This window comes from Siniperca chuatsi, linkage group LG9, assembly GCF_020085105.1.
Source record: "Siniperca chuatsi isolate FFG_IHB_CAS linkage group LG9, ASM2008510v1, whole genome shotgun sequence".
NCBI classification, from domain to species: Eukaryota; Metazoa; Chordata; class Actinopteri; order Centrarchiformes; family Sinipercidae; genus Siniperca; species Siniperca chuatsi.
Genome location: NC_058050.1, coordinates 13,285,229 through 13,311,886, shown reverse-complemented (window position 1 = coordinate 13,311,886; position 26,658 = coordinate 13,285,229). Strand labels below are relative to the sequence as shown.

General features: G+C 40.1%; 2 protein-coding genes across 4 annotated transcripts; one reads left to right on the top strand and one right to left on the bottom strand.

Annotated features, from left to right (window-relative positions):
- Positions 1-2,161: 2,161 nt before the first annotated feature.
- snx27b (sorting nexin 27b) lies at positions 2,162-14,457 on the top strand. 2 transcript variants are annotated; one of them, XM_044209273.1, is made up of 13 exons: positions 2,162-2,648; positions 5,812-6,043; positions 6,355-6,547; positions 6,783-6,847; positions 6,938-7,042; positions 7,178-7,256; positions 8,946-9,109; positions 9,203-9,292; positions 10,105-10,254; positions 10,352-10,480; positions 11,478-11,537; positions 11,630-11,692; positions 11,790-14,457. In XM_044209273.1, exons 1-13 carry the CDS (start codon positions 2,317-2,319, stop codon positions 11,832-11,834), a joined length of 1,707 nt encoding a protein of 568 aa, XP_044065208.1. In that variant the 5' UTR covers positions 2,162-2,316; the 3' UTR covers positions 11,835-14,457. The 2 variants fall into 2 exon arrangements, with proteins under 2 accessions (XP_044065208.1, XP_044065207.1); XM_044209272.1 differs by having other exon boundaries at positions 2,163-2,648; positions 11,630-11,678.
- Positions 14,458-16,819: 2,362 nt separating this feature from the next.
- On the bottom strand, positions 16,820-25,385 carry LOC122882169 (neuronal acetylcholine receptor subunit alpha-7-like). 2 transcript variants are annotated; one of them, XM_044209269.1, is made up of 10 exons: positions 25,121-25,385; positions 23,612-23,751; positions 23,296-23,340; positions 22,585-22,694; positions 22,419-22,498; positions 21,971-22,138; positions 21,106-21,300; positions 20,528-20,614; positions 20,287-20,396; positions 16,820-19,339 (listed from the first exon to the last, which is right to left on the bottom strand). In XM_044209269.1, exons 1-10 carry the CDS (start codon positions 25,170-25,172, stop codon positions 18,455-18,457), a joined length of 1,872 nt encoding a protein of 623 aa, XP_044065204.1. In that variant the 5' UTR covers positions 25,173-25,385; the 3' UTR covers positions 16,820-18,454. The 2 variants fall into 2 exon arrangements, with proteins under 2 accessions (XP_044065204.1, XP_044065206.1); XM_044209271.1 differs by having other exon boundaries at positions 22,585-22,691.
- Between the last annotated feature and the right edge of the window lie 1,273 nt (positions 25,386-26,658).

Sequence of the window (26,658 nt, the reverse complement as noted above, 5' to 3'; positions counted from 1 at the left end):
CTGTATATAACATACTGCACAATATTAATGTTTGCATCTGTCAGGTTTACTGCATGCGGTAGTTTGTTGTAGACCTGGGATCCATCCTGAAAAAACAGCTGTGGTAGTTTGACTAATGAAGGATGCTGAAACTTATGGTCAATAGTTGCCCTGTAATAAGTAAAGAAAACAGATCTTTAAGTTAATTTCTTAAAAAACATGTCCCTACAGTTTATGGATGTCCATGTATCTGAAGGATTTGATGTTCCCTTATCATGCAGACTGAAAGCAGATTATATTGACCATATTGGTTTAAGGGACTTGAAATGTGCTGATTTTGAGTGTGTATCACTGATGTTGAATGTCAGAGGTGACTAATAAAGAAACAAAAATAAATGTTGTCACATTTTATAAATGTTTTGTGTGTTCCTAAACAAAATACAAACATTGTGCAAACTCAAGCATCCGACCCTCTGTACTGCACATCTACTAGGCAGAAAAGCCTTTAAAATCATCTTTAAAAACATAATCTGCCTTTTCATATAACATGGCAGTCTCTCTTAGCTCATCATTCAGGGGCCCGTCCCATAGTTAAATATTCACTATTATGTCACTGTTTGGATGCTTTACACATAGAACAGGAAATAACACTGAGGGAGAGCCAAACAGCTTTATTTCTGCATGTGGTCCATAAAAAGCTTAAAACTAGAGTGGCTCACATGAAGTATGTTTAAATACATCTCCAAACCTTATAAGCAGCTTATTCCATCTCCATAAAACTGAGATATCTTAAAGTGATCTTCATGTACATGTTCGTAAAGATTTCAGTAATTGTGTTGTGTTCCCATATGATACCATTGGGTTAGCCACCACAGATGCTTTATGCAGCAATGCTGCATCCTTGTGTTTATATTTTTCACTCTGAAATGTCCATGCCATTTATTTACCAGTGCGTGGTCTTGTGGCTGGAATAAATTAGCCTATTAAATAAAGGGGATGAACGGTATTCACCAAATGTTCTTGAAGGAGAAGAAGGACTTACTTTATGCATTAATTTAGCCTGTATAAAACGTGAACGAGAGGTGGATCTGGGGAAAAAAAACAACTACAAAGAGTTGTCCAAAGCCTCAAGCTGAAGTGGGACAAAACAGGAGCCATGACTGGACTAATCTAATGACGCCCACATGTCCTTCCCTCTGTGCTCTCTTTGAACCCTGTCACTTCCACGAAGCACATTGCTCATGGCAGCTTCATTATTTTCCCAGACACTCAGAAACCAACCAGTTTCAATCATCTCTTGTTCTGCAATATAACTGGATTTAGCTGAATTAAATAATCTAATCACAGTAAATACAATTTATTTAGGAATATGTATGAAACGTATTATTTTGCAAGGTTGTTGCAACTAACGATTATTCTCATGATTGAATGAATTAATGAATGAATTAATCTGCCAATTATTTTCTTGATTAATTGAGTAATCATTTGGTCTATAAAACGTCAGAAAATCACTATTTCCTAAAGCCCAGCTTGACCTCCTCAAATAGCTTGTTTTGTCCAAAAACCCAAATATATTCAGTTTACAATCACATAAGACAAATAAAAGCAGCAAATTCTTACAAATGATAAGCATTTACGTTTGGAAAATGACTTAAAATGATTAATTGATTATCTAAATAGGTGATTAATTTTCTGTTGATCGACAGAAATTGTTTCAGCTCTAGTTACATTGTTTCCATTCCAGTCCTTGGCAATTAGAAGGTGTTACAGCAGTGGTCCCCAACCTTTTTCGGCTTGTGACCCAGCAAAGTCTAGCCTACTCATGATTTTTCCTTCTTGGACAGTTTAATTTAAAGGACTTAATCATTACCGCATAGGTGAAACTATCCAATATTTCACAAACGTAATTAGAGAAAAGTTAGAAAAAATAAACAGAAATAGGCAATACATATTTTTCTTTCTTATCCATTATCTCTAGACCCCTGGGACTTTTCTTGGGTCCCAAGCCACAGGTTGGGAACCACTGGGTTACAGTCAGACTTGTTTATTATATTGTAATTTAGTCTGAAAATAACACTGACTGACTCTCAACTTGCCTGAATACAATTATGTGGCCTACCCAGGGAACACACCGATCCACACTCAAAAAGGAGTCTGAAGTGACCCACATGGAACGCATCCTGGGGCGGTCTCGCGAATCATCGGACTCCATCGGCTTTTTCCGGTGATCTCGGTCAGTTAGCTAGCCAAGCTGATTAGCCTGCTACTACCAGCTAATGTTTGTAGGATATTTATTGTTACCTGAATTGGAGTGGATGATACAAATAGTGTAGGGAAATGGCGGACGTCGAGGGAGAAGGAATTTGTTCATCGGTTCCTCCGTTGCCTCACCCTTCCTCTCGTAACGGCTCCGGTAGCGGTAACGTTACACCGGGCACCCGCGGCAGCTGCCAGACGGCAACCACCGTTACTTCAGGCCCACGGCTAGTTCGAATAGTGAAGTCTAATTCAGGCTATGGTTTCAATGTTCGGGGACAAGTTAGTGAAGGTGGGCAACTACGGAGCATTAACGGGGAACTGTACGCTCCACTGCAGCATGTTAGTGCTGTCCTACCGGGAGGTGCCGCCGACAGAGCCGGTATTTCGAAGGGGGACAGGATTCTTGAGGTGTAAGTAAAGTGGCTACTGTCTTAGCTTAACCAAAAGCATATTATAAGTAACGTACAAATTACTCTTTTCAATGAAAATCAAGGCAAGCAGGACCTGTGAGTATCATTCACTGTTTCTTTACTCGGTCCAATCTCGGCCACCAAAAAGCCTGTGTGTGCAAGCACTATCATACTGGTCTTGCAGAGCAGAATCGTCGTTCATCCTAATGAAAGGAGTGTCTGTGTGTGTCCTAGAGAAAAGATCCAGGGATCATTAGGAATTCCCGTCACACTGAAACCGATTCTACTCATCCACAGCATGCCAAATATTCTCAAGTCATCCCTTGTACACATTCATATCATTGTGACCAGATGCAGTGTGTAATATTTCTGCATTACACACTGCATCTAGAATAGCTTACTTTGCTTACTTTAATCATGAAGGTTAAAACAAGGCAAGTCATTATCATCAGTATACCTGAATTTGGTAAAGTAGCACACATGGCTTTGATGTTACTATCAATGAGTACTGATGTTTGTGCTGCATTTAGGGTGGAGGTGGCTGTCCTCACAGGCATGTTAGTATGCATGGAGATCGCTTGCTGATGTTAGGCTCAGTTGCTATGGAGAGCAACACTCAGCATACAGCTCAGCATCAGTACTGGTGCTTCTGTCTGTCTGTTTGTGTGGATTAAGGTGATGCAGAAAGGGAGGGATGCTTTCAGTTCAATTCTGATTGGCTTCGCTCTCTAAAATTCAGTATCTCATTGGCTGGCTTTTGCACACTGCTTTGTTAATGGATGGCCTGCAGTAACCTGGCAGTTTGTTGACCCCATTATTTCTATGTGCTTGTGTGCAAGCATGTGGGTGTATGTTTGTGCATTTGGCCTTTTATTTCATTCCTGTATCAGTTATTTTGGTCAATATAGCATATAGCTTCATTTGGGATGGTCTCATCTACTGTGTCTCCCATGCAGCGGATAAGACAGGTCCAAATATGACTATATCTTTACACATTCAGTGTTGTACTTATAGCTGAAGATTTGACTTTGGTGCATGCAGCCTTTCTGCCTTCCTGTCAAGGCACAGTATGTACACAATAAGTAAGTATACACACAGTGGAGTGCCTGCATACTAGCTGGAGTGGTATACAGCCTCTGCTATTCTCTATGCAATCAATACTTCTTTTCACATTTACAAACAACTCCCTCTTTTTTCAGCCCATTTCTTGATGATATGTATCATGTTAAACAATACCCCTTCTCTTGTTAAGCTGTGCAGAGTATATGTTGTGGCAGATTTAACTCATTGCTTGTGCATACATTATAGAGTACAAAATATAAAACTCTCTACTCTACAGCAGTGATATAACCAAAAGCTTGAATTATAAAAAGACATGAGAACTGAAAATATGACACACAGGAAAATGTCTCTTTAAAACTTCTTATCACACTCAGAAGTGATGATAGTGCAAAGGGTTAGGGCCACTACGTCAGGTGCTTATTATATAGTCATAAAGCTGCTAGAATGAAAGAGCTGCCAAAATGCTTAGTCTACTGCTTAGTCTGTACTTTGTGTTGTAGGAGACATTTTTTCCCACTACACCTGCAAAATGGTTTTATTTGTGTCTTTGTTTAGTTCTACCTACATAATCATCTTTCTTCACCAAAACTAGTTTCAGCTTTGTGGTCCCTCACAGGCTTCCCACCTGTGGACACTGCCAATTGTGTTCATTGTGTACATTGACAGTAGTCTTCATGAGGAAGAGATGACAAAACATTTGTCGACCTCTCTGGATATGAGTTAGGCATGTTTGTAGACAAAATGTGAATCCTCTGAAGACCATATTAAAAGTAGGATTAGCATATACAAACATTTTGCATACTGTTACATCCCTGGTAACTATTAAACAATAATGGAAATTGTTGGTCATGGTTAGGCAGTGTGGGAATTGAGAACAGGGCTTAGGTGGTGGGGAAAGGAGACGTGAGAAGTTTTATCCATCTGAGAAGTTCAAAGTATATTTTAACAACATATTAAACAACATCAAACTATTTTGCACAACTCAAAGAAGAAGCCATTGTATTAGAGGATCAGAGCCTGTCTAACCACTTTATGCCACAGAAATTGTGATTAAGATTTTCCCCAAGGTATTGACTGGTTTGCATTCAGGTTATGCAAATGAATTAACAACTGATATTTGAGGCAGTCTTTCGAAAATGTTCAAGTAGAAGGTAGGCCAACTTGTGCATTCATGCTTATATTTGCAAGCTATTGTTTAAATTGCAAAAACCCATTACATTAGCACAAAATGTAAAGCACAGAATAATATAATTATTCACCAACCTACCCATAACATTGTAATTTGTTTTTTTAAAAGTGTCAGAAACAGCTCGAGGTGATCCTGAGAGCTTTTAGAAGAGATGCTGTGGCTGTTTTGAGTAAAGTTAACTATAGGTCAGGTCGCTACAGCACTGTCATCAGCACTGTCATGCCTCTGACAGATGCCTGCCAAAAGGCACACACCCAGTGTTGCACATGCTCAGTTGTGCTAATGACATGAACCAAAGGTCTTATCCCTGAGGGGGGAAATGTGAACCCAGAGGGATTTTGAGGACAAAGCCTCTGTTACTCTGCCACGCAAAAACAGGAGCTTTTTGACTTTATAACACTTTATTCACTTTCTGCCATTTCATTCAGAATATATGTACTATTTAGGGCTTTAATAATTCTTGAAATCCATTCTGCTAAGAATCTCATAATTCAGTGCTTTGCTTTCTCCCCTTGAGATAAGCTTGCAAAGCAAAACGATGAGTTATAAGTGTCTGAATACAACAGTCCTGTATAATGCTAACATTGTGAAACTTTCAATTTTAATTTTTCAATTTCTAGTATTATTGTATTTGATTGCTTTATGTTGTAAGATGTGTCTTGTATTTTTACTCCTCGATATGTAAAACCTTTCAGTATAATTTAGTCCAGCCTCAGAATGTGCCATAGACACAAACAACATAAGTAATACTCTTATTAAAAATGAAATATTTTAAGCAAGATAGTATTTATTGCAGTATATGATAAAATGCTCTGCATAAATCAAAAATAAACTCAACAACAGTGATAAAAGTTAACTATTAATAGTCTCACCACCCTAACATCTACATCTCTTCCTTCATGTTTTCAACAGTAACGGTGTGAATGTAGAGGGAGCGACCCATAAGCAGGTGGTGGACCTGATCCGGGCTGGAGAGAGGGAGCTGGTGCTGGCCGTGCTGTCTGTACCGCCCCAGGAGGCCGACTGCCTGGATCCCGGAGACGACGTTTCAGCCCAGTCCTGCTATGACTACTCCGACAAGCAGGCCGTCCCCATCTCTGTGCCGAGCTACAAACACACTGAGCTCAACCAGGAAAAGTTTGTGGTGGGTGCACTTGTGGATGAATACATAGATGGCTAATTGAGAGGAGGACGATGAATTTGGAAGCATAAATGGCCGAATAAGTGAAGGCTCAGATAGGAGGACTGTTCTGTGAGGGTTTAGCATAAACAGAGGAGTGGATGAGAATAAGAAAATCATGATTACACCACAATTTTTATAATCGGATCACAACATAGATGACACTGACTACAGTGTCCACGACTTTAACGTGAACTCTGTATTCAGGACTCCTCGTCTTTTCACGGGGACATTCATTTTCAATGTTCTCTTTCCCTACACTCTTTCTCTTCCAGGTATATAATGTGTACATGGCAGGCAGGCAGCTGTGCTCCAAGCGTTACCGTGAGTTTGTGATCCTACACCAAAACCTGAAGAGGGAGTTTGCCAACTTTACGTTCCCCAAGCTGCCTGGGAAATGGCCTTTTTCCCTATCGGAGCAGCAGCTGGACGCACGACGCAGAGGCCTGGAAGAATACCTGGAGAAAGGTCAGGGAGAGAGAAGGAGGTGTAGGGTTTCTGTAAAACCATTATAAAGTCAGAATGTAGTAATCATCCTCTCTGGGGTTTGTAAAATAGGCAAAAAGTGTGGAAAGGTCTTGGAGAAATATTGTCCACTCCAAAGTACATAACTACACCTTTTATGTCATTGTATAACCATTGTTATTTCACATACTTTATATAAAAAACTCTCCACCTAATATAATTAGTTTCTCATCTGCAGTGTGCTCTGTACGGGTAATTGGAGAAAGTGACATCATGCAGGAGTTCCTGTCTGAATCAGATGAGGTAAAAAAGAAAAACCTACATGTGTGTGTCTTTTTGTGGTCCTCTGCCTGTGACTCACTGTACAGTTTGTCCCTCCTTCTCATGATCTAGAACTATAACGGCGTGTCAGATGTGGAGTTGAGAATAGCCATGCCCGATAAAACCACGCTCACTGTCAGAGTTCGCAAAAACTCTACTACAGACCAGGTCTACCAGGTAAACACATACACAGGCCTGTATAACTATTAACTATTAAAACCCTGACCTTATTATAGTCATCTCGTAAATGTTTTACTCTTTCTGTTTCCTTTTTTCACCCTCTCTTATTCTGTCTCTCGCTCTTTCTTTCAGGCTGTGGTTATGAAACTAGGGATGGACAGTGTAACAGCCAGTTACTTTGCTCTGTTTGAGGTCATCAACCACACCTTCGGTTAGTAAGAACATGTCATTGAGCTTGGAGTCTGTGTGTATGCTCCTTTTCTACACCGAAAATGTTTTCCATCTTTATTATCATTCCTCAACAGCCACCCTTTTCAAAATAATCTAGAATAAATACCTGAGTGCCTTTGTATATGAAAGTTCTTATATGTCACTTCAATTGGTCCTCGCTTTCTCAAGGCTAGTGTGGTTTTTTTAAAGCAACTAAATGAAATTGTATTGGAACTAGTTCTTTTCACCGCACTGAATTTATTCAGTGTGCTTTGTCTGACTGCAAAGACAGAAGCAGCAGTACAGTTGCAGTAAAAACAAGGGATTTTTTATGAGAATTTGAGTTTTGCATGCAGGTCACAAGAGTTCAAAGTAGTGTCTTTCAGGCAAATAATATGTGATGTGGAGAAATTCATCCATAGTTTTATCAGTTGCAGATTAGATTATCATAAATATTTGCATTCCTTCCACTCTCCAAAGTCTCTCTTATTTCCAAACTAGAGGAAAGGCAGCGGCAGAATTCTTCTTGGTGCAAAAACAAGAAGATGGCTAGCCACCCTTCCTCTAGCCTTTTCACTCTGGCTACCTTTTAGTTTCAGTGTTTACTTGAAGATATTTTTCCTTACATTTATTGTGCATGCTATAACTGAAGTTAAGTCACTGACCTTTTAACTCCATATGCATCTGTTGGCATAAATTGGCCCTTTGCCTATACCAAAGCTATTAGACTTTAGTCTGCCTGAGAAGCTTCGACTAAATCAAGTCACCTGTTAGATCACTTCTTGAAATTGATCCTTGGTCTTGCACCTCTGTTCTCACCTCTGTAACACATCTTGCTCTTGTTTTTATTGCTTTGTAATTGGTCATTTTTTGTTTCTTTGTCTCTCAATTTGAAATTTAAACAAGCTTTAATGCCAAAGCAGAATTTAACAAGACTGAGAGTCTACAGTCACGCTAGCAGCTCTGTGAGGCTGAGATGGCATGTCAGGGGATCACCAAAGTTATTACAATTCAGCCTAAGAGGGACATGAGAGTCTCTACCAAATGTCATGGCAATCCATACAATATTTGTTGGGATATATCAGTAAAAGCCAGACGTGTCAGCCTGTTAGAGGAAAAGTCAGGGGATCACCGAAGTCAGTCAGATTCATTCTCTGGGTACTATGAAATCTGTAATATTTTTAGTTGTTTAGTTTAGTTGTATGATTATTATATCCATCTTCCATCTGTATAGTGGAGTGTGGGGAAGAAGTAAAAATGACTTTTTGAGCCTGTTTGGAGATTAACTCCATGCTCTGCTATTGAGAAATGTTAATCAGGTTTGTCAGGTTGCACCTGTCTGTTCAACAATGCTGTCTAACTTTAAACTTAAATTATTTTAGTAGTTACTAGTTGTCAGTTAGTCAGTTGATTTCCTTTTTTTTTCTCCCCACTGCATACCAACAAGATGAGGGCATCAAGCAGAGCATCTGTTATCCAACATATTGAACACTAAATGCTTTGTTGAACATGCAGAAAGATAATAGATTTCAGCTTTAAACAAATATGCAACAAAATAAGAAATACAATTCATATCAAGACATTTAGAGAAACTAGGAAGTATTTCAAGACTGAACACTTTTCACGCCACATAAGAATGGGATATCACTCTCTCCCTCCCTCCCTTCACTTTTTCTGTTTTCTTCTTCAGTGCGTAAGCTTGCCCCCAATGAGTTCCCCCACAAACTGTATGTACAGAACTATACCTCAGCCATCCCAGGAACCTGCCTCACCCTGCGCAAGTGGCTCTTCACTACAGAAGAGGAGATTCTGCTCAATGACAACCAGCTTGCTGTCAACTACTTCTTCCACCAGGTGTGTGCATATGTCTGTCTTTCTTTGTGCTGTATTTATGTGGTTTTTCTGTTTTATTTAAACAGTGTCCCCTGATTGGCTCTATTTTTACAGGCTGCAGATGATGTGAAGAAAGGCTTCATCAAAGCAGAGCAGAAGTCCTACCAGCTGCAGAAGCTGGCTGAGCAGAAGAAGATGTCCATGGTCAGTCTCTCACATATGTACAGACACCAGACTGCTACTCTACTGCTGTTCCTGAGTAACTTACAGAGACAGATAGAGTTACGCATTGTGGTTCAGTGTGTCTTATGTCATCCCCTTCTCCCTTCACTGTGTGTGATCTAACAAAGTGGAAAAAACAAAAGTCTTCTGGGGGATGGAGGTTGTCTAACAATGAGAGTGCAGGTTTGACTGGAGTGTCAAAGACACAAATCCTTACAATGAAAATGTGCATAGAAAGTGAGTGAGTTTTCTTCTGTCAGAAAACAAATAAATTACCCTCACTTTGGAGAGAACCTGCCCCTACAAGTAAATACTCACATCCTATTTTCAGATCAGTTGGGCTGCAGAGAATAACTATAGTGTCTGACTGTACTCTGCTTTATGGCTATAAAGCATAGATACAGTTAAACATCAGAAGGTAAATGGACTGTACTTGTATAGCGCCTTTCTAGTCTTCCGACCACTCAAAGCGTGCTGCATATCACATTCACCCCATTCACACACATTCATACACTGATGGCAGATGCCAACTGCTCATCAGTCCAAAGAAACGAACTAATCATTCACAAACACTTGGGAGCAATTTGGGGTTCAGTGTCTTGCCCAAGGACACTTCGACATGTGGGCTGGGGGAAGCCGGGATCGAATCGCAGACCTTCCGATCTACCACTAAGCCACAGCCGCCCTATGCATCCTGCATCTAAACTTTAGTTAGTTGCAAAACTACATATTGTAATATACTGTATAATAAATACACTATCTTGTCTCCTCTGTCCTCTGCCTCTTTCTCTCAGTATCTGAGTTTGTTGAGGGGTTGCGAGGGCTACAATGAGATCATATTCCCCCACTGTTCCTGCGACTCCCGACGTAAAGGCCACGTCATCACAGCCATCAGCATTCACCACTTTAAGCTGCACGCCTGCACCGAGGAAGGGACACTCGAGGTAAGGGCAAGGGTTTGTTAGCGTGTGTGCCTTTTTATATAAAAATATTTTCTGTTTAAAATGGAGTGAGTGCACTAAAGCCTCAGTGTTGTTCCAGAACCAGGTGATCGCATTTGAGTGGGGGGAGATGCAGAGGTGGGACACAGATGAGGAGGGCATGGCCTTTTGCTTTGAATATGCACGAGGAGAGAAGAAACCACGTTGGGTCAAGATATTTACACCCTACGTGAGTATCACACGTACATTATTATACATGTGCTATAGTACTCAAAGTATTGTAGTGAAAATAAAACTCCCACAGGCATAAAAAATATGAAGTTATAGAATTTTTTAACTATAAATCATGTGAAAATTTTAAAACCGATAATGAAAGGAAATGTATTTTAAATTTAGGTAATCATCCTTTTCAACAGGTTATGTTCAGTTTTAAAGAGTAATGACTTAGATAACCATTTTCCTGACTATCTTATTCGCCTTCAACATTCATAACATCTTTTTAATTTAAAAAAAGCGTCTGGATATACAGTATATGATTTCCTGTTGCATACTTTCAGAACCTGCTTTTCTTTGTAATTGTTTAAGTAAAATAAAAATGCTCAATATCAGTAGAGTTACTGCTATAATTTAAAGGAATTGTTCTAGATTTTGGTAAATTTGCTTATTCGCTTTCTTCAGAGAGTTAGATGAGAAGATCAATACCACTCTCATGTCTGTACAGTAAATGTGAAGCTTCCGCGAGCGGCCGGTTAGCTTAGCTTAGCATAAAGACCGGACAAAAAATCTGCCTACCAGCACGTCTAAAGCTCACCTAACACATTGTATCTCCATACAATTTACACTTGTACACTATTTCTTGGCGGTGAGCAGTTGCCAGGCAACCAGTGGAGACTCCAGGAAGTTAAAGGTTCCAGCTAAGAAATAGTCTGGCATAGCACTACCAAAATCCACCTACCAGCAACTTCAGAGGTGCTGGTAGGTGGATTTTGTTATCATTTGACAGAGCCAGACTAGCTGTTTCCTTCTTTCTCCAGTCTTTGTGCTAAGCTAAGCTAACCAGCTGCTGGCTGTAACCTTATATTTACAGTACAGACATGAGATTGGTATCAATCTTGTCGTCTTACTCACCAGAAAGCGAGTAAGCTTATTTCCCAAAATGTTAAACTATTTCTTTATCTAAATCCATGTTTCTCTCTTTGTATTTGCTGTGCATGGTCGATGTTCAGTTTAACTACATGCACGAGTGCTTCGAGAGAGTCTTCTGTGAGCTGAAGTGGAGGAAGGAGGTAAGGACCATCTACTAACAGACTAACTTACTCTATTACAAGCCATTTATTTGTGTCCTTTACTAATACCTGCAATGTGTGTGTTTCTCCAGGTGGAAGAGGAGGCTACAGACAAGGACAATAAGAACTGCAGTAAAGATGGTATGTGTGGCAAGGTAAGGCTTTGCCTGCCTCTGTCCAGTCTATGATCCAGTAATAGCCTGGGTGAATTTCTCTGTTTTCTGTCTCTCTTGATTGCTGTTTCTGTTGCAGAATATTTTCCAGCTGCTGAGGCACAGAAGGGATGGAGGCACCTAGGAAGGGAGATTGTTACCTCTTAACTAGACACCACCATCACCAACTCAGCTCAGTTCGGCCCTCATCTAGCCCCAGACCTAACAACACTCACATGGTCTTCATTTTCACTCCATCGGCTACAACCTGAGAAGCTACCCCCCGATACATGCAAACCAACAACCATCTGCAAATGAACAAATCGAATGAACAGAAGCATAAAAAGCTACATAAACCAGAACTGTTGAATCCAGCACATCATAATCATTCATTAAGCAGAGCAAAGCCATGGATTCATGCAAGCCTTCTTCTTACTGGAAGGGACTTGAACTGGAATGTTACTTGTACATGAGGAGGTTTTGAGCCTCCTCTGAAGTAGTCCTACTGGAAAGAGAAAGCTGAAGTGAAAAAGGAAGTATTGGCGGACTAACAAGGGAAAGTGAAAGCTGTTAGTGCTCGCACAGGGGAGACCACAGGAAGACAGTTAGCTTCTCAATTTATGGATCAGAGCAGCAGTGTCTTCTTTGTCTTTTTGGCCAGTTGTTAGCGTGCATGTGTGTTTGTGGGTGTTAACTATGCGTGAAGGGGGCCCCAAAAGGCAAGGGGCCAACCAGAGCGAGTTCCTCAGGATGTAAGTCACAGCTGAATTACTTCACATACATACATTTTCATCTGTTTGCCGCTAAATTTGCATTTATAAAAGAAAAGTATTAACATTGTAATATGGCATATGAGAAAATTGAAAGAGAAAGCAGACATTTTGTAGGATTGTTAGACACATTTTTCACTCAGAGATTTGGGTGCACAGAGCACACAGCTGTGAGGATTTGACACATGAGAAGGAACATGTTAAACTTTAGACTATTGTTGCACTTTATCCAACAGTATTAACAACCTCCAAATGTGGGAAATGTAACCTAAGAAGCAGATAGTGGGCGTAATACTGGAACTAGCCTGTACTTAGTTTACATTCATTTTTGACTGACTGACTGACTACAGTATGATTACGTACTGCATCATCAAATGATGTGTGCAGTGTGCAGAGCCATGCATTAAACTTTTCTGTATTTACAGTATAATGTTAACACTCCATGCAAATGTTTTGAGGCCATTGTAGAGCAGTAGTGATGTGGAGCACTGATCAGAAGAGTGGAAGTGTAGTACAGTATGTTTAGTGTGCATTACCCATACAAGACAGCAGGGGTCCATCTCTTCCTGTCTGTCTTTCTTGTCGGCAGTGATTACTTTGTTTCTGAGATCTCCCACAGGATTTATAATAGGCCTGTAATTCAATCAGCCTTTCCACTTGCAGTACTATTTATCTCTGTAGCTAGTACTTTGCTGTACTGTTGAACCACTCATGCACTCCAGATTCAGGTTAAGTGGGAAGAGGATTTCTTAGCAAAAAGGGCAGCTTGCACCCTTCATCAACATGATGGATATAAGGATATAAGGATAACTGCACAGTCACTAAAGGCTTTGTAGCAACTGATCACATAACTGCAGTATAATGTAATAAACAGTGTAATTTAATGTCCCTTTAAATGAGCCCAGTTAATGTTCTCATTCCTAGAATAATGTCATAATAATAATGTAATAACATAATTATCTAATGATGCAATAGTGACCTCAGACTGACAAATAAAGAAAGAATAATTTAATTACAGGTTATTATGTCATTAAAACTTGGCACTCTTAATGCTGGCATTAAATATGCATAATTTCTCAGTGCAATATTGTGATGTTACTACTTTATTCATCAAATCTAAGTAGCTTTATTGCATTATCAACTCATTCAGAAGGACATTTTTCTTACATTTTGAAAGTTATTTGAAATATATTACATGTTCAGTTGCTACTAGCTTTCACAAAATGAGAACTCCTGTTAGTGCTGGGTGATATGGTTGTTTATCATCATAATATGGCAAATTTATGCAAAATCACATGTAAGATAATCATACTGATGCTCAAAGCAAAGACGATAAGATCATGTGATCAAAATATGATGTCATTGAATGCCAGTAAACCATAATATTCAATTATCGCCCAGCCCGAACTCCTATTTAGCTCGTAGTGACGATATCAACAGTATTTTTGTTATCCACAAGCAAGTAAAGAGTCCTGGATTGATATCAGTGGCTCTTACTAAGAGTGCTTCTTATAATGGTGGTGCTGTTCACAAAAGCCATTTTGGGTGATTAATGAGCTTCAACAGGGTTTGGTGGGTGTGTAAAGGAGGTTTAATGGAATGTGTTGAGTCTTGAATTGAGAGATTGAATGCTGAACGCATTTCCCAGGATTCTTGTCTGTTTACTGGACCGTGTCTGACGTGGTCGATTGTCTGATCTGCCCACCTTTAAGTGTGCCCCCCCCCTTCTCTCTCTCTCATTCTGACTAAAGTTAAATGTCACTAGCATTATTTATTTCAGTAAGATACAATGTTAAATTCAGCATTTCTGTTAAGTTTTTCTGATATGGTTTGTCTTTTCAAAGAGCCACACTAAGAAGGAGAATGGAGATTGACAACCTGCATATTCTTTGACATGTTGAAATGTAAAATTTAAAGACAAAGTGTTTGGTTACGTCGCTTACTGTAATAAATTGTAACATATTCTTTTAAATAAACCGATTTATTGATGCAAAGTTAGTTTTTGTGTGTGTGTGTGTGTAATTGTACTTGCTTCATAGTGAGGACTGAAACATGTTTTTTATCTAGAGAGTGAGGACATTTTTAGAAAGTCTGGACATTTTGGCCGGTCCTCACAACTTCAAAGGGCTGTTTGAAGGTTAAGACTTGGTTTTAAGTGTTAGGTTAGAATTAGACTATGGTTAGGGTTAGGCATTTAGTTGTGATGGTTAAGGTTAGGTTAAGGGGCTAGGGAATGCAATATGTCAATGACGGTCCTCACAAAGATAAAAGTACAAGGATGTGTGTGTCTGTGTGTGGGAATTATATGGTTGGAACCTGAGACAACACCAGTGGGTGGGAGTTGAGAGTTAAGGACTGCCAAAATCATGAAGTTTCACACAAGCCTCTCAGTAAACAGAGTGAGATTTATCCTATAAAGATGATTTTACACTCCTTTTCCCACTCTCCCTTTGTGTACCCAGATCTGTTTTCTTTCTTCCTCTCTTCTGCATTGTCCTCCTCGTCTCTACCCAACTTCAGTGTCTTCTAATGAGATCTGGGAGACAATTACCCAGCAGGCAGTGAAATAGCTGTTCCATATCGACCTGCATGGCGTGTCTGCACCAAATAATTAATAGCTATTGACTGTTGGTGATGTAGGATATTATCTTAGAACATCTGAATTTTGAAAAGCTAACTGTCCTGTCCTGAGAGACGTCTTGCACATGGTCAGACTTGAGTGTTGTAGAGTGCTGATCATTTTCATACCACGCCTTGATCATATGAAGAGAGGGGACAAGCTGATGTGTAACTTAAATGATAATTTAATTAAAGAAAAATATCCCTAAAACAAAACAAAGAGACTTTATTGCTGAATTGTATCTATAAATTGATATTTCAAAATGTAACATTGGAGAGCTGAAATATTAAGACAGGACTGTTGCATTACTCATTCATTACAATTGCTGTCTTAGCTGGTTTAGCCTGTATGTATGTGTGGTATTTGCATGTTCCCACTGTACTGGTGTGTTTTCTTCGGTTTCCCCCCTACTTTGCAAAGACATGCAAGTCCAGAGGACTGATTGTGAAAAACCTATGATGGGCTGGAAACCTGTCTGGGATGATAAGCGGGTAAACAAAGAAAATATTGTGTGGTCATAGCTTTCTTTAATTTCAGTAGTTCTTTTTGGGGGGGTTTTGAGAGAGAGAGAAAGAACTAGAGAGACATAAAACGACTTTAGGAGTATGCGTGGTTACTGCATTAGGTCTGCAGCAGGGTCCTCACTTTACCACTTGATGTGGGTTTGTGGTTGCGCTGCTTCATGTGTCTGTGGATGTGGGTGCAAATTTGTGCGACAGCTGCAGCCACACATTGCAGTGGCCCCTTGATACCAAAGATACGCTTTCTGCATCCCACTCTCCTGCTCGCTGCATCATGCTCCTCTCTTTTGTGTGACTTGGTTTGCTGAACAAACAGCTCTGCATGAGCTGACGACAGAGCAGGTGGATGACTGACTCACCAGAGGAGGGGAGTATCTTAGATTTATTACCTGTGCTGTATTGCATCTCTCAACTGTGTTAGGCAGCAGCCCTGGCAGTCACACAGACAAAAGGAGCTCAGTAGGCCATTGAAATGCACGGTGAATTGCTTCAATAGTGAAGTACTCTGCCTGCACATACTGTTCTTACAATGAAAACATTTAAAGCCAAATGAATAGCCTCAGGGCTGAAGGTCTGAGTGCAGCTGTGCCAAGACACCAATTAGCCAAATTCAATCATCATAAAGTGTTTGCATTATTTCATAGTCAATCATTTTACATGGGAATGTTTGCCAAGATCCTTCGCATAACTTCTGATAAAGACACCCCTTGCCAATGCAAAATATATGTCCAGTCACCCCTAAATGCTGGTCTAAGTACAGTTTAGCAGCAGCAGTATCCCAGAGGAGAAGGAGGAGGAATTCAATCCTCTCCTCCTCCTCCTCCCCCCTCCTCTCCCACTCCTCCTCTCCCTCTCTCATTAATGAGCAATCAGTTAAAAACTTTATCGGCTCCTATTTGCTTTCTCAGCACATTTTTTCCTCCCTCCTCTGTTTCTCTCAACCATACAACCACCTTGTTCTTCCTGTGATCTCTTTCACTCTGCATCCTATCCGTCTCTGTGCCTCTGCATAGCCCCCCCTTCCATCTCTCTTTCTGTCTCTTTCTTCCTTTTGCCCTCTTTATTCCTGTGCTTCATTACCTCCATCTTCCCTTTCGTCTCTCTGGCTTTTTCCTCCCATATCCCCTCTCCATCAATACTCCTCTCCTCTGTTTCTGTGTCCTTTTTAAACTTCGATCGAAGGGAGGCAAGCCAGAGAATAGAACATTTGATGCATGCCTAGAGAGTACAAAAGACGAGACAGTTTATTTCACAATGTTCACAGCTCGGTCTGTCACAACCTATTGGCATTCGAATGTCCAACACTTCTGCAAAATAAATGGTATGATTTACATTCAAAGTCAGGATCGTGGAGATTATAATTTTCTGCATACACAAGAGTGTGAGGTATGCTGTGGTGTGTTTGTCAATAAGATAAAAAACCTTGTGATATGACCTATAATTTCCTTCATTCACACATTGCAATCTGAACCTTATGTGTGTCTGTACAGAAAGACAATAATGTTCCACATCACGAATAAAACCAAAGCTTTGAAATCTTTGTTCTAGCTGTTTTCAAAGTGTATCCTATATTCTGAAACAAGAGAGAGACTACTTTATCCAACCCTCTCAGCTGAGATATCATGTCATTGTACACAGTTTAGATTTATCGAAAATGAATAAATAATTCATTTAATAATAATTAAAAATAAATCCCTTCAGCAGTAGTTGGCATATTTTTCTAGGGATATTAGTATGTTTTCTGCATCATAGTAAGCACTACAGTATAATATGAAGCTAACATGGTGCTGCAGAAATTAATCACCAATGTCATCATCCCACTGCATGTATTATTGTGACAAGATTCTTCTTTTTCTGTTTTTAATCTCAGGAACAGAATATTCATGTGGAACAATACTGATCACAATGACTTTGGACATCATATTAAAAGAAAAAAACACTTGGGAAAACCTTGAATGAAAGTGAGAATTGAATTGAAATTCTACAAAAATCAAATAATAAAATCCTGCAGAGAAACCCCTCAGTCGTAACAAAATGTGTGTACCGCAGTATTCATAAAATTTGGGGAAGCATGTAACAAAAAAATGTCCACTGATAATCAATGGAAGACTATCAGTAAACAGTAAACATAGTCAATTTTAATGTAACTCTGAAAGTGTAAACTGTGAAATTAATCCTGCATGTTTGTAAAAGCTCATCATTTTACATGCAGCACATCAGTTTCCAGTTTTTCTACTGAGCATCTCCATGTAGCATCTCAAGACGATAGTACAAATACTTTATAACAAATTTAATGAAGTCATGCTTCCCAGTTTTCACATAAATTCATTTCCTTTGGGATCCTCATTCACTAAACTATTCCAAAAAAATCCTTATTTAACTGTTAAAAAAAATTCACTGATGATTTTGTTGATTAGTCCACAAACCGTCATCGATATTCCAATGAGACATTTGATGCTCTGATGAAATTCAATTTCAGTTGTCAGTCCATTCCTTGAAAATAAAATTCACCCAAATGAGCAAGGCATGAGGTGATTATTTAAATTTTTTACTGCTGTGGAGTGCTGCCTTTTGGGAGAAACAAACACATCAATCAAACTTCAACAGAAACCATTGCAAAAAGAATGTGTGAACGGTAAATGTGAGCGTGATTTATCATGAAAAATGGCAGACTTTTCAAGTTAAGAATCGCACCGTAATGTTTCTGAATCATAGTCCACTCCAGCTTACTGAATAGGAAATATTTGCTGTTGTATGTCCCAGTGTCATTAACAGCAATTGTGCTTCCAACAAATCTTTATCTGTATTATACCTTAACATCTCCCACTCTCAAATCTCTGTGTTTTTTGTTCTGTCAGAGGAAGTCTTTTGACAGTGCTTCTCCAAAGTTTGGTGCAGCCATGAGAATAGCAATGGTACAGATGATGTTGAAAACGCTGAATCCCACCAGGAACAGGCGGTCGATGACAGCTGCAGCAAACTGCCACTGCTCCGCCAAACTGAGCTGGCGGTCCTGCTCCCTAACGCGTTCAACTAAAAACTGCACCTCTCCCAGAAGAGCCTGCAGCTGGTTGTCTACTGACACAGATCGAATCACACCGCTGTGGGTGTGTATAGCAGCTGATCTCCCTGCTCCAGCCACAGCCTCTAGGCCACAGGGTCCAGAGGATGTGGTTGATGGGTCAGGGTCTGGGGACAAAGGAGTTTCCTGTGGGGGGCTCCCAAACTTGGAAGATGGGAGGTGGTGATGAATAGGTGTATCTCCAGCTGGTCCTCCTCCTGCTGCTGCTCCCTCTCCTTCTCCTCCACCTAGTCCACTGTTAATCCTCCCATGACTTGAGGTTCTGCTCCTCTGAACTGGCTCTAGCTCTGCAGTGGTCTGGAAAGTCTGGAAGCCCATGTAAAGCAGATGACCGTTGGGCTGTGAATGTGGATTGTGGCTGGGATCTCTGTGGCTGGGATTAGGGAGGTTAACAGCCTGAGAGTTGGGCCGGTGGGGCAGTGAGTGTGACAGAGGGTGGTTGAGCTGAGCCAGGCTGGCCTGTAGGGAGTTGAGGCTCTGGGGGAGGTTGGAGGGCACTGGTGTGGGGATGGTGGTGGTGGTAGTGGTGGTGGTAGGAGAGGACAGGGTCTTGCTCTGAGAGTCTGTCTGGCTGTTGGAAAGAGTCGGCTCCGCTCCCTCTCCCGGACGCTTCATCCGCAGGAACCAAGGAACCCACTGCAGCAGAACCAAGTGCACCTGACACGCAAGGACACAAATACTGATAAGAATTTTTATTAATTAAAGAACACAGAAGCACATTTTCACACATAAACACACATGAGATGAAAATAAAGAATTATTTATGGTCTTTATTGGCCTGATCAGGTTCAACCACATTTAGTATTCGTGCAACATTAAAACCTCCAGTTTTAAATCTTGGTATAATATTCTATCCCAGCTTAAATTTGAATCACTATGTTGCTAAGCTTGCTCAGTCTTATTTTTATCAATTTAGGAACATTGCTACAGATTTGACCTATACTATTTTAAAGACACTGAAAATCTCATACAAGCCTTTATTTCATTACATCTTCACATTATTGCAATACACTTTTCATCTACCTTAATCAAAAATCCTCAGACAGGCTACAAAAGTCAGCATTTAACCAGAACTAATGGGATGGGATAATATTAAATCTGTTTTTGCTTCTTTACACTGGCTGTCTATTTGTTTCAGAATTGATTTAGAATTTTTTGCTGTTAACTTTTAAGGTACTTCATGACCAGGCACCTAGCTATATTACTGAACTGTTAAGTCCTTACGGACCTTCACATAATCTGAGATCCTTGAGCAGTGACCTCCACCCCAGAGTCAGATATAAAAACCAGGGCTGATCAAGCCTTTTCTGTTAAGGCCCTGAGACTCTGGAACAACCTGCCTGAGAAGCTTAGCTGAATGTGTGCCCTCTTTTAATCACTTCTCAAATCACACTTTTATCATATAGCTTACCCTGATTTTAGTTAATTTGGCTGCCTCTTATTATATTCATCCCTTTTTAACCACTGTGTTTTAAGCATGTCTTTTCTTGATTTATTCTTGTTTTTGTATTTCATTGTACTATTGTGGTTATCTGTTTTTGGATTTATTGCATTTTGAATATTCCATAAATAAAGTTTATTATTATATTATTATCAAAACTCACCCAACGAGGCATGTGTCCACTGTTGGGGTTGTGGTGATGGAACTGAAGGACGATGACTGTGGCTACTACTGACATCCCGACAATCACCATGGTGCTGGCAAAGTACTGACCTGAGAACAACAGGAGGGGAGCACAGTTCACTCATAAGACTGCTGACAATCTGTGAACAATGTCAGTTCCCCCCAAAAAACACCAAAACACACAAACAGATACACATGTGCATAGACAGAAAGAAACTGACCTATCAGGGGTATAGAATCTGAAGTGGCAGGCATAATCTCTGCAACCAATAGCATGAAGACAGTCAGAGAAAGCAGAACCGTGATGCCTGGAGGCAGACACAAGACAGTAGGGAGTGGGTTACAAAAAAAAGAAGACAGAATCCTTTAGAGAAGAAAGTACATGAGTACACTCAGTGGAACAGTATATTTGGTATGTTGCACTTGACTTCTCATCACGTCTTTCTGACACTCCAAGGAAAACTCATTCGATTTTAGTCTTTCTCATCTTCCCTGCCGCCTTTTCTGTCTTTGTCTTTTCTCTGTCTCTCCATCTCAGCCCTCCTGACACCGCACAAAAGCTCTATAGAGCTGATTGAAGGTTTTCCAGTAATGTTGACAGAGAGAGATTGTAAATAGAAGAGTGAAATAATCCCATGCTTTCACAAGGAAGGAGTAAAGAATATGCAGCAAGAAATATATTTTATCTTAAAGCAGATGTACCTCTTGTTTTCCATTTTTTCACATTCAACCCTTCTTATTGTAACCAACCCCCTCGTTCTGTTCTGTTCTTTTCCACCCTCCTCTTATTATTCCTCACCCAGGCTGATCTTCTCCCCCGAGTTGGCAGGGAGCAGGAAGACCAGCAGGGTCATGGAGGAGAGGAGCACACAGGGGATGAGGAGGTTGAGAGCGTAAAACAAGGTCCTCCTTCGTAAGGTCACCACAAAGGTAACATCAGGGTAGGGCTCTGCACAGCAGTCATAGAAAACTTCATGACGACCTCCCGGGACCTCTGAGCGGACAAAGACACAGATCCAGCAAGACAACTGGAGACAACTAATGCAGCGAACACCAGAGGGGTTGAGAAAACAACACATAAATAATGTCAGGAACTCAATATAACTAATAAACTGTATTTTGTTACAACCACTGGATATTTTTTGACTGAGTGAGGAGGAAGTAGGCTGCAGAGTGCTGTGGATTGAGAAGCATATCAAAAAAAGTCTGACATATGATCTGCATCGTAAAAAGATGTTATTGAACAGAGCTGAAACAGAGAGTAGAAGGACAGATCTAATTTTATGAAAATCAGTGACTTTATGAAAATCAAGGACGGTGTCTGCTTGGTGGCAGAATATGCTAGAATTATATATTACATTTTTTTTTTCACATTTACATTGTGGTGGCAATATGAACCATACTGTAAGTGCATAAAAGCATATGAAAACATCAAAGCTAAAAGTGTATGGAAGTATTGCCACTGTATTTTCATTCAGTTTAGTTTCACTTCATAAGGCATACTCCAGCTAATTCTCTACACTAAAATCGTGTTACACATCTATATATAAATCTAATTAATCTTTAAGTCTTTACAGGTCAGGTGCAGCACTGCATGGCGGTAATGTAAGCACTGTTACTAAGCAACAGTGTTTGTCATCCAGACCCTTGACAACCTGCCTTACCCACTAGGTCCCACTCTCCATTGGGCATGTATCCTGACACATCTGCCTCCTTCATCTGGATGTCCAGCAGCCAGCCATCAAATGTCCAGGAGCCAAACTTCAGTTCACAGCGCTGGATGTCAAATGGAAACCATCGCACATCCACATTACATGTGCTGATAAATATTCCTTGAAAAGCAGAAAAAACAACAGTTAAAATAGTTTACAGTGAAAGGGAAGAAAATATCAAAGTAAAGTAAAATCATCCCAAGATGTAATGAAGGGAAAAAACTTGATTAAAAATATTGTTTGTTGCAGCCATCTGGAAGTAAGTGAAGAAGAAAATATTTGATTGCAGTAAACAGTCTTAGAACTAATTTGCTTCAGTATGAGTAATACTGTATGAATGCAGAATGACTGAAGACTTAGTGTGGTTTTGAGGACAAGATGCTGATTAATAAAAACGTACCTGGAGGCAGATACTCACAGAAGCCGCTGGAGTTAACCAGCACATTTGTCTTAAAGGTGGCATCAAACTTATCATGAGCACTGGGGGATAGAGACACAGTGATGAGAGAGTTTGGAGCTCAGCAGCAGCAGCACTGGGTATGTGTCTATGTTTGTGTGCTACATACCTGTTGTAAAGCAATATGTCAGGTGTCCAGACCTGGTCAGGAGTGAAACGGAGGTTCTTAACTCCAGGATACTCTGATTGGTTCCACTGGAGGTAATGGTCGTACCACTGCTGGGAGACAGACGCACAACACAAGTTTTACATATGAGCAAAAACATGAAGACATACACAAATTTACATAGACAAGACATACACTGATTTTCCATATTTTAATTTTACTATTGATATTTTGGTCTATTCTGTACACAACATCTTTTGCATGTTGGTCCGTCCTGGAAAAGGGACCCCTCCTCTGTTGCTCTTCCTGAAGTTTCTTCCTTTGTTTCCCTGTTAAAGTTTTTGGGGGAATTTGTTTTCTTATTCCGGGTTTAAGGCTAGAGGGTGTCGTATGCTGTACATATTGTAAAGCCCTTTGAGGCAAAATTGTGATTAGTGATTTTGGGCTGTATAAATAAGATTGACTTGACAGAGATAAATAGCTTGGCCACTTCTCATGATATCCATAATAAGGCCATGTTTGGGGCAGAAGGATGAAGGAATCTGCACTGAAGTCCCAATGTCTTCAGATTTCACCCATTATCATGACACTGAAACCCAACCATCATCTGGGATGGTACTGTGTAACTGATCCTGCAAGGGGTGGGGGGGCGTACAAAAACATTCTCACTCCACAAATCAATATCACATTATTAATGTTGTTCATTATACTAACCATCTGCAGCCAGGCATTTGTGGTGATGATCTGGTTCTTTTCATCCTTGCAAAACACAAAGCATATCAGGGAATAGGTGTTTTAATGATTTAAAGGATAGGTTCATACTTGTTCATGTTTGTCTTGAAACAATACTCACACAATACTCACATTTACAGTAATGTAAATACTTGCATGTCCAATGTACAAATGAGAATGTGAAAATTGTATTAAGATAGACTTGAAACTTGAAAATGTGAACTTATCCTATAACAATTTTTAGAATGGATTGCATGGGTGTATAATTGTGTTGATGATGCATTTCTTGCATGCGTACCACATCCATGACCTGCATTAGAGTGAATGAGAACTGAACAGTGAGAGCCTGGGAGTCGTTGGCCACCGGTCTCTCCATGGGGTTGTAGTCCCTCAGCAGCTCCCTGAGCAGAAATCGCTGGTGGGGACCCTGCACTGATACTGAATAGAGGAGGGAGTTTTTTTATGGAGGGGAGAGGATGGGTGGGAAAAATGGGAGAGTCAAATCGCAAAAGAAGAGCAAGAGAAAAAGTGACAGTTACAAAGAGAAAGCTGCATCGGGGAAGACAAGGAAAAGGCACTGAAGAGATAGCACTAGCAGAAAAACGGTGTGATTACAATGATGGAAGGATTGTTTGAGAAAAAAGTGGTGCAGACATTGTAGGCAAGGTAAGAAACAAACTAACAGAGGGAGAGTAGATATGCTCCACTGGAGTTAAAACAGAGGGTGGGCTTTGAGAGGTATAGGAAAAGGTAACGTTTTAAAGGTGGAGTTGCTCTTAAAGTGGATGACACAGGACAAGAGAAAAGAACCGAGAATGAAAATGTGCGCGAGAAAGAGAGGAAAGGAGGCAGGAAGAAAAGAGAGGGGAGAGCAGAGAGAAAGAATCCCACTCCTCCTAATCAATTACGTCTCTGATTGATCACCAGCAGACAGTCAGAGTCTTTCCACAGCTGTAAAAATGTCAGTTTCATTCCAATGCAGGAAATAGTGAGGCCATTAAACACTGAAACACCCCAGACAGACACACACAGCACTCACGACTGTGAGCGCGGGGAATTGTCTCTCTTTGCCCTATAACTCCACCAAGGGCTTCGATTCACTCTTGATTCATTCTCCACAAGGCAATCACTTTGATGTGGAGGGAGCTATCATTGGTGGATATAAGAGGCACACTGAATAAGTTTAAAAACTACTACACACTTTAAATAGCTGCACAACGCCTGTTCTACAGCCAAACAGTATACACCCCTTTGCATAAAGTAGGAGTGCTAAATGGTCTTGGATTAATGCACTTACTGTATGGTGTCAAATCTATATTCACTAACTAGACCTTAATTAATATCAATATGACTCCACAGATGCTATGCCTATAATTCAGTTTAATAGTCCCTAGTGTCCATAAAGTCCATCTATAGTAAATTAACCGCTAGCAGCCTCACAATCACCCTTCTCTTTCTCTCACCATATCTCTATATCTATCTCTCTCTCGATCTATCTACTACAGTACTGTCTTATCTATACATCTATAACAAAAATGCCAGCTCAGCTATGTAATCTGCAGTAAATATAATTACATTTCATACTGTTGCTTGCTCATTGTAAAAATAAATCAATTTTTTTCCATCTTGCTGCACACCAACAAACACTCATCCAGTGTCCAAGTGAGTTGCTGTGTGCACAGTTATCAAGAACAGAGTGCTCGGTGGCACAGACATGCAAGAGCACATACAGTGTATACAGCACATGCAGAAAACACACACTTGTTAGAGGACAGTCTCACTCAAAGCACCAATGAAAGTCACTCACCCCGGAGCAGAGTCGCAAGTATCAACAGCCAGAGAGCCACAGCCTGCCACATACTGCATTCCTCTGTATTAACAGAAAAAGAGTGGAAGAGAGAGAAATAAGGAGAGAAGATGAGGGAGGGTGAAGAAAGGAGAGTGAGGTAGAGAGCTGGGTCTGAAGAGGTAGTAGAAAACAAGTGGAGAGAGTGTGATGCCGGCAGTGGCAGAGAAGGGAAAGAAGGAGGAAGGGAGAGGGAGAGAGAGCAGAGGAGACAGAGTGGGTGAGAAATGCAGTGAAACGAATACTCCTCTGAAGAGGGAGACGCTGTGTTGGAGTCGGTCGGGTACTGAGAGTTGGGCATACCCTTACCTACAGCTCAAAGTCACCCTTCATGCTTCTCTGTTCATCAATTCCTGCAGACTTTCTGATATACGCTTATCTGTCATCACATCAGTCATCCTCTGTCATTTTACCGTGGACTTATTGTCGCCCACCCGGTTGGTAATCTGGATCATTTTTGAGAGAGTCTACGGATCCAATTCATGGGATTATATAGCAGCAGTAGTGTCTTTAAGTCAAAGCTTGGGAAGGAAATTAAGGGAGCAAAATAACAATGTTCTGTGTAAACACACTGTCGACCTTCAGGGAAACATAAACAAATCTGAAATCAGTCGAAACATACTGAAGCATCAAACTGTTTTAAGTTATTACAGTCTGACACTTTCTAATTTACACCAGGCAGCAATATTTAAAAGATGCTTTGCTTTTTAGTCCAATCTGACATCAGTGCATTCACAGGGCAATGCTGACACCCACTGGATATGTTAGTAAAGTGTAAAACGTATCTTGCCAGATATAATCTGTGATCTCCTAAAAAGCTCAGTATATTATAAACACATTTATTGTGAGTCCTAAGTTCTCCAAAAAATACTTAACCTGTTTTTAGGGTGGTAGAGCACCTCACCTCTTACCTCATCACATGGTCAGAATTCAACCTAATAGACCCTCTCTCTCTCTCTCGCTCTCTGTCTCTCTCTTATTATGAGCTGAAAGCATTTACCATAAGCACCTATAACAAATATGTGACGCCCACAAATTTATGGACAGTGACACTAAAATCACAGTCTTTTTTCAAATATAACTTTATTTTAAAATAACAAATACACATATAGAACAGATTTAGATCTCATTTTAACATCTCTAACAATTTCCAAAAGATTGACAACGTTTTGTTGCTGTTCTGTTTTGAAGTTAATAAGTTAATTACTCTTACAAAGTGAATTTGGTGACTGAAAATGTCATATCATATTGAAATATGAATATATTGATTGATTTTTGGTCAATAATGCCCTTGGGGGAGAGAACTATTAAGTGTGTATAAGCGATGACAAGTTCCTTCGGTTTAGAATGTAATAATAACAGTACTATATTCTGAAGATGTAGACAAGTCTCCTAAATATGACAGCAATTTACAAGTGCCATTCAAGTCCATAAATGAGGGTGACAAATCATGACTGTAAAGAATGGCTTTAAATACAGGAATTCCTTAAAATGTACAT